The 8,074-nt window shown below is 42.1% G+C and overlaps 1 protein-coding gene across 1 annotated transcript; it reads left to right on the top strand.

The window, feature by feature from the left end:
* The first annotated feature begins 3,785 nt into the window (after window positions 1-3,785).
* On the top strand, window positions 3,786-7,066 carry LOC103176191 (chymotrypsin B-like). The gene is made up of 7 exons (XM_007889598.2): window positions 3,786-3,837; window positions 4,064-4,167; window positions 4,628-4,707; window positions 4,802-4,883; window positions 5,475-5,655; window positions 6,108-6,241; window positions 6,905-7,066. Exons 1-7 carry the CDS (start codon window positions 3,786-3,788, stop codon window positions 7,064-7,066), a joined length of 795 nt encoding a protein of 264 aa, XP_007887789.1.
* The last annotated feature ends 1,008 nt before the right edge of the window (window positions 7,067-8,074 follow it).

Raw genomic sequence — 8,074 nt, 5'->3', positions numbered from 1 at the left:
TCAATTGGCGGATCGCTTTTCCAGAGATTTGGCCACTCAATCCACCACTCTTTGTGGACTGCTGTGTGCAATTGGCTGCCGCGATTCGCCCACAAATATATGTCAATTCACTTTACAGTATATTCTGTGAAGCGCTTTGAGACGTCTAGAAGCCGTGAAAGGCAAGGATTATTATTAGTAGTATTATTATTATTATCAAGCTGTTTCTTAAAATAAGTGCAGTGTTCTAGCCTCAACCATCCTTGCTGGTAACCGATTCCAATGGTTGACTAACATCTGTATAAAGAAATTGTTCCACTTTATCACATTATTGGCATTTGCCACCTGTTCTTTCTTGAGCTGTTCTGGATTTACTTCCCACGTCTTATCCAGCATTTTATATTTTATATATTTTATATTTTGCGCAATTGGCTGCCATGTTTCGCCCACAAAATATACAGTCAATTCACTTCACAGTATATTCTGTGAAGCGATTTGAGATGTCTCGAAGATGTGATAAGGTGCTGCATCAAATGCAAGGATTATTATTATTATTATATTTATTATATTTCTCTGGCACTATTTGAAAAGAAAACAGAGTTTTGTCTGGTATCCTGGCCGACAAAACATAATTGTTTATTTGCTCCATGGCTTTGTAGGAACACTCTGCACAATTTGTAGACGAACGTGGCAGCCACTTTGCGCGTAGCAAACAGCCATGAAGTGATTGACCAATGTTATCTGGGGGATTGTTGGTCAGGACACCACAGAGAAACTCCGTTCTCTTTTCGGCTATCGCCACAGGATCCTTAACGTCCCCCCGAACAGGCAGACGGGACCTCGGTTTAACATCTATTCTAATATTGGAACATGAATTATTGTTAGAAGGCTTAATTTCAATTAAGTCAGATCCCTTCTCTGTGTCTGGATCTTAACTTCTATTCAAACCCAAATAACACACACGAATATGACACAATCATTTACAAGGTCGAGCCTGTATTTAGCAATCCATCAAATAGCCGTGTGGTGAATGTTGTTTGCTGCAGCTGTTTGGGATTATACCAGATGAATGGAAAAGCTACGTTACCTTTTGGTATCTGAAAGGATCAAAATTCATTCCTTTTCAAAAGTAACTTTAGACAAAGAAACAATAATAATAATTTCATTTGATATGTCGCCTTACATCGTCGAACTGTCTCAAAGCGCTTCACGCCATTTTTCCTCTAAAGTGCAGTGACTTTATTTGTAGACGGACACGACAATCATTTTGTAACACAGAGATGTTGCATAAATAGCTGGGAAGTGAGTGGCCATTTTATCTTAGCCAGAACATTGGGAGGAGCTCCCTTCCCTTTTCGAATACAGATCAGCCATGATCTGTTGGTATTTTTTCTGTTGGTCCATGATCTTTTGGTACCCTTTTTGGTACAGATCAACCATGATCTAATTAAATGGTGGAACAGGCTCGAAGGGCTGGATCTCCTCTTCCTATGTTCGTATGTTCCTATGAGTAGTGCCTCGGGACTTTTAACATCCATCTGAACAGGTATTAAGCATACATTGTTACTTACCTATAGTCGGAAGAAAACTCATTTTCATTTTGAAATGTGTAGAATTAACTTATACTTGAAGTCTTATCTCACTCAAGTAGTGGCTCAAATTTCTCCCCTCTTTTTTCCTTCTTTTGGATATAATTCTAATTCAAATCTCCTCTCTGTCTCCCCAATGATATGATATGATCCAATATGATACAATTACAAAGAATGTACAGCACAGAAACAGCACAGTCCATGCCAGTGTTATACTAATTTTGAAATGTTTTTATACTTCTATATACTTCTGTAAACCTTCTATACTTACCTCAGAGTGTGTAATAATAATCCTTGCATTTGACTTAATTGAAGCTTCCTTCTAACAATAATTCACCCATGCCTTTACTCCCTCCCAAACCCTCCTATTCCCTTCTCCCTCATGTGAAGGTCCTCTTGAATGGCAGCTACACTATCTGATTGAAACACCATTTCAGACAGCGAATTCCACAATCTCACTATCCTCTGCGTGAAACAGTTCCATATGATATGATATGAGGGAGGTTTGAAGACGTTCGTAATCAAATGCCGACCTCATATCAATCACGGTAGAGGTGATTTCACCTATAAAACCTCGATTGTAAATGAAACCTTTGTGCAAAGTCTTTACAACCAGGAGAGACAATAAAGGCGCCATTTGAAACCTTCAAATGTATTGTATCAAGTTGCACAGAAAAGTTGCTCATAGAAGAAAATGACAGCACCAAAACAGGATGTGTGGCCCATCAGTCCAGAGCTGGTATTTTTCCACACATGAGTCACCCAGTCTAATCCATTCCTAATGCTCCTCTTTTTCAAGCATCTAAGTTAGAGCACTCGCCTCACAAGCGAGAGACCTGCCAGAGCGAAACGTTGGAAAAGTTTCCTTACTCCACCCGCCTCTGTTTACCTAGCAGTAATGTAGGAACCTGGTTGTTAGTCGATTGGCGGATCGCTTTTCCGGGGTTAAGTAAAGTAAATTTTACAGGATATTTTATGGGTTAAACATGGCAGCCGTAAAATTCACTTTACAGTGTATTCTGTGCTGCGCTTTAAGATGTCTCGAAGACGTGATAAGGCGCGATATCAAATGCAAGGATTATTATTACACTCTCTAGGTAAGTATAGAAGGTGAATCAAGGTGTTTTACTCTAAAAAACATTCGCTGACCCGCATTTCTTTTGATGCACATGTTACACTGAAGGGAGACTCTGCCTTTACTGTCAGATGCTATCCCAATATAATTTTTCCTGGGAGATTGTTGGTCAGGACACCAGGTGAACAAGTTCCCCCAAATAAAATCGGTCACTCACTCCATGACTGTGGAATATTAATATGTGCTATATTGCTGCCGTGTTCACCCACAAAATACACAGTCACGCCACTTTACAGTATATCTGTGAAGCACTTGACGCATCTCAACAGCGCGATAATGTGCTATACCAGGTGCAAGGATAATTAATATTCTATGAACTCAGCCACCTCAGGGTTGGAGGCAATGACTTTCAATGGCAACATCTGACGTTTTTCTTTATGTGCATCTTAACCTTGTCAAGTGTACAAGAAAAGCACACACACAAAGTTATTAATCTATCAAGATCTCTACGGTGAAAGAAGCTTTGATCAACATCTTGGGAAGAAGCCATGTGGTGAAAGAACTCGGTTACCACGAGTTATCTGATGATTATCAGCTTTCAATCTTCATTCAAAAATAAAACTCATCGAATGTTTAACTGTCCTTTGTCGCTTAACATGGATCAAGGTTCTGACTTTTCGGAGAAGTTTCAAAGACTGATCACTAACCCTTTAATTAGACATTTGAATTCTTTGATTTATAAGAATCCTTGCACTTGCGCTCCTTATCACGGCGTCGAAATATTTCAAAGAGCTTCACAGGATTTACTGTAAAGTGTAGAGACTGTGTATTTGTATGGTTATTGCAAAATCAGCGTGCAGTAGCTTATGTGATAAGCATCAAAATAAAATCATATTGCAATTAATAGGGTTTCAATGCATCAATTTACTTGATTTAATCTACCTTGTGCCTGATTTCCTTTCTTTTTTTTGGAATCATATGGGATCAGGAGCAGCTGCGTATTATCTTTTAACCGGTCTTATCAGTGGTGGTTTGCTTATCCTTGAATCTATTGATTAGATCAAAGATACAGTGGTCAAAGTGCAGATTACAAACAATATAAAAGTGGCCACCTTTGCTTACAGCTCAGATCACTCTCAGCCATGACTTCCATTAGACTCTTCTTCTGTCTTGCATTCATAGCTACTACTTATGGTAAGTCGGACTACTTCATTCAATGATTCAGCCATGATCTAATAGAATGGCAGAACAGACTCAAGGGGGTGAATGGCCAAGTGCTGGCAAATTGCTGTTGGAGCTGTATTTCACCATGGAATAGAGGGAGATGTGGCTGAATCTTAATCGTTGATAATATTTTACTGAATTCTTTGAGTACTCGGTGAACTGTGATCAATTTTTACAACACCAGCTTTTATTGCAGGCTGCGGTGTGCCAGCCATCAAGCCTGTGGTCACCGGCTACTCGAGGATTGTGAATGGCGAGGAGGCAGTACCAGGGTCCTGGCCCTGGCAGGTGTCCCTTCAGGTAACTCACTCTGGCTTCCTCTCATAGACATCCTGCCATCAGTGCCGCAATTCACAGTATCACTGTGTTCAGAGGCAGAAACTGTAGTGCAAAACAGTAAACTCCTGATAACTCATTGCTCTAAGGGAAAGGAGCTGTGTGACTAGTTATCCAGAGTGGCGAGTTAGACATGTGTATAAATAAATACATCAATAAATGCGGTCGGAATATTAACAATATGATGACTTCAGTGGTATGATAGATTAAACCAGAGTCGAGTTATCAGTATTCTTCTGTTCTTCACAAACTCTCTCTCTTTCTCTCTCACTCACTGTTTCTCTCTTTCTCATAGAGGGATAATAGAGTAGGTTTGTGATTAACACATGTCTCAACCATCCCTTGAATGTTAATATAAGTAAACATGCGTAGCCAACAATGAGCCTTCCTATGCTGAGAATCTGTTCTTTTGTCCTTACTGAAGGATGCAACTGGTTTCCATTTCTGCGGTGGTTCTCTGATTAAGGAAAACTGGGTCCTCACTGCTGCCCACTGTGATGTGAGGTAAGTCTGAACATCATACAGAATCCCAATAACAGGTATCTCTAGCTTTATACAGCCCTTCTAAAGGCTAGTTGCTGTGTTTCTCTGTCTGCAGCGTTAACAAGCATTATGTAGTCCTTGGTGAGCACAACAGGAGGTCCTCGGATGAGCCAATACAGATGAAGACCATCGCCAAGGTGCGTGTATGTCCAGAGTTACTCTTGGCCACATCACTTGTTTTTCAATTAAGATTGACTTCAAACCCATTGAGCAAATGCAGGTAATTGGAGTTGAGGTAGACATTAGCCATGATCTAATAGAATGGCAGGACAGGCTCGAGGGGCTGAATGGCACACTCCTGTTCCTATGTTTCAATCATGTTCAACGTACAATGTCTTATGGCGACTGGGAAGAGCAGCCAAACACACTGATGGAATTGTGATAATATCTGTAATCTAAGAGGAGGTTGCCAACGAGTATTTATGTGTGCTACATTGTTCAGGAAGGCATCATAAGGCTTTTGTGCAAAGACTCCAATTCAACTAAAGTAGTGTAGGATTACTTATTGTACAAGCAAGGAAGCTTCCATGTTAAAGGCTCTGGTCCAGATTGAGTTACCTTATCTCAGCTGGGACCATGACGGTCTTTCTATGCTATTGTATAATTATCAGAGTCAGGCTCCGCCACTGCTAAGCACTCTGAGATGTTACCCTGCATGGAGGGCACCATATAAGTGCAAGTTGTTGTTGTATTATATTGGAATGTTTCCCTTTCCTGGCCACTTGTAGGTCTTTACTCATCCTGGATGGAGTCGCCGGACACTGCAGAATGACATCGCTGTAGTAAAGCTCTCAGATCCTGCTGACCTCACTCTCCACGTGTCTCCCGTCTGCCTGCCCGCTGCAACAGATGACTTTCCGGCATCCATGAAGTGTGTTACATCCGGATGGGGCATGACTAACGCCAATGGTATGGCATGTTAAAGGTCCGGGCGAGAGACCATCTCGCCAGCCGCACGTGTCCCAGACAACAAAAGGAAAGCTAAATAATGGAAAGTCCTAGAGATCCGCAATTGAGCGCAGTTCGTACAAAAAAATTATGGTCGACATTACATTTGTGCGCGCAACCGTTCCAAACTTCCGAGAAAATGTTCCGATGAAGCACAGGCAGCCCCCCCCCACCCCAAACATTGCCGGAGGAATGCCTAGCAATGGAAGAGATTGCACGTGGGGTTTTACAATTCTACATGGTCAGAGATTTTTGAATGATTTCACAAGCAAAAAGCTAAGTGAAACTTTGGGGTTCTGCAAATGTGTTCAGCATCCTCCCGACTTGAAAGGCGCTATACAACTGTAATTTGTTTTTGCGGTAGAGACTAACAGCAATAACTGCTCTCTCTCTCTCTCTGTTGTGCTTTTCAGCGTTCATTTCTCCCAGTAAACTGCAGCAGACAAGTCTTCCCCTCCTCAGCAACATGGACTGCCAGGAGTACTGGGGTGACAAAATTAGTGGCGTCATGATCTGTGCTGGTGGGGCAGGTGCTTCCTCCTGTATGGTAGGTTACCTGTTTATTTCAGATGTGTGTGGCCACATCTCAAGCAACGGCTAACAGCATTTGCTGCAAGATCACAAGATTGTTTGGCATGAAGAAGGCCTTTTGGCCCACCTAATCTCATCCCCTCATCCCACCCACCCAGAATACTCACTCTACAATCCACCCATCACAGCATCAAGCTGTTTCTCAAAATGAGCCCTTGCGTCTTGGTCACCAAATTACAGTGACTACACTTTACCAGTGAATCCTACGATAATCTTTGAGACATCTTCCCCTTATGAAAGGTGGAATATCAAATGTATCGTGGAGTCCTGCAGTGTATTGGTTAGAGGGCTCGCCTCCCAAGCGAGACGACCTGGGTTTGATTCCCCAGGCAGGACGAAACCTTACGCAAGTTTCTGCATGCCTCGGTTTACCTAGTCAATTGGTGGATCACTTTCTGGGGGTAGTCATCGATTTTTTTTAAAAAAATATAATAATTTGGTCACTCAATTCATGACTGTTTGCAGGACACTGCTGTGCGCAATTGGCTGCCGCGGTTCGCCCACAAATTACACCGTGTGAAGCACTTTGAGACGTCTCAACGATGTGATAAGACGCTATATCAAATGCAAGGATTATTATTGTCATCATTATTATAGCTCTGATGCTCTGTTGTTCCAGGGGGATTCAGGAGGTCCTCTGGTCTGTGAGATGGACAACTCGTGGCATCTGGTCGGTATTGTTTCCTGGGGTAGCAGCGGGTGCTCCACCGACTTCCCTGGCGTTTACGCTCGGGTGACTAAATTCCGAGCTTGGGTTGATGAGATCCTTGCTGCTAATTAAGTGTAACATGAATGTAAAAATAAAATGCATTTGCAAAAAAACTTTCAGTCTGTTTTCAGTCCGTGTCTCTCTCTCTCTCTCTCTCTTGGGTCAAATTAACTTAAAATTATCCATTCCAAATCTGAATATCACATTGAATAACTGAGAATCGTTTTCAGGACGGTTTGACCGTTCAAAAGTGCCTCCGCCATCTTATGTAACATCAAAAGTGATTACATCAGTTGATATCCCTGAGGGTGAGGGTATCAGTTGGTGAACCCGGCTGCGGTTCAAAAGAAAATGCCAATAATTGTTGGGTAAGTGAATGGTTGAAGAGATGAAGCAAATATACTGAATATTCTTTGCTTTTGATACAGCACCTTTCATGTCAGGGGAATGTCTCAAAGTGACTCAAGGGACTTAACGCGAAGTGTAGCGACTGCGTCTTTGTAGGCAAACGTAGCACCCAATTTGCACACATCCATGTCCCACATACAGCCATGAGGTGAATGACCGATTCTATTTGGGGGGAATCACTGACGAGGGCATCGGAAGAAACTCCCTCCTCTTTTCAAACATTGCCTTGGATACTTTGACATCCACACCTGAACAGGCGGATGGGCCCCCAATTGAATGTCTCAGCTGAAGGACGGTACCTCCAACAATGCAACGCTCCACTAACACTGCATTGGAGTGTCAGCCTAGGATTATACAAGCAGGAATTTCTGATTCGAACAGGGAAGTAAGAGTGCTACGAACTGAGCCAGGCTGGCAACACGAAAGAGTAATATCAAGGCGTCAAAAGACATGCTCCTGGAAAATGTTATTGCTCACATGGAATGTGCATAGGTCACTGGGCTCCTCTACAGATAACAATGAAGTTGCAGCACAAATGGGTTCAACAAAGTGTGTTTCTGGAGGGGAAAGATTTGAGGGAGACTGTGAACAGTTGGATTCAGAATTGTGAAAGGAATGATACATTGGAGGTTAGTGATTTCTTCCAGTACTTAAACGTTCTTATGTTCATGA

The sequence above is a fragment of the Callorhinchus milii genome, unplaced genomic scaffold (assembly GCF_018977255.1).
Source record: "Callorhinchus milii isolate IMCB2004 unplaced genomic scaffold, IMCB_Cmil_1.0 Scaffold14, whole genome shotgun sequence".
NCBI classification, from domain to species: domain Eukaryota; kingdom Metazoa; phylum Chordata; class Chondrichthyes; order Chimaeriformes; family Callorhinchidae; genus Callorhinchus; species Callorhinchus milii.
This window is presented reverse-complemented; position numbering and strand designations above follow the sequence as displayed.

Coding starts and splice junctions, on each gene's coding strand:
- LOC103176191 (XM_007889598.2), top strand. CDS start 3,786: ATGACTTCCATTAGACTCTTCTTCTGTCTTGCATTCATAGCTACTACT. Junction 4,884..5,474: donor AGATGAAGACCATCGCCAAG/GTGCGTGTATGT, acceptor GGCCACTTGTAG/GTCTTTACTCATCCTGGATG. Junction 5,656..6,107: donor GGGCATGACTAACGCCAATG/GTATGGCATGTT, acceptor TGTGCTTTTCAG/CGTTCATTTCTCCCAGTAAA.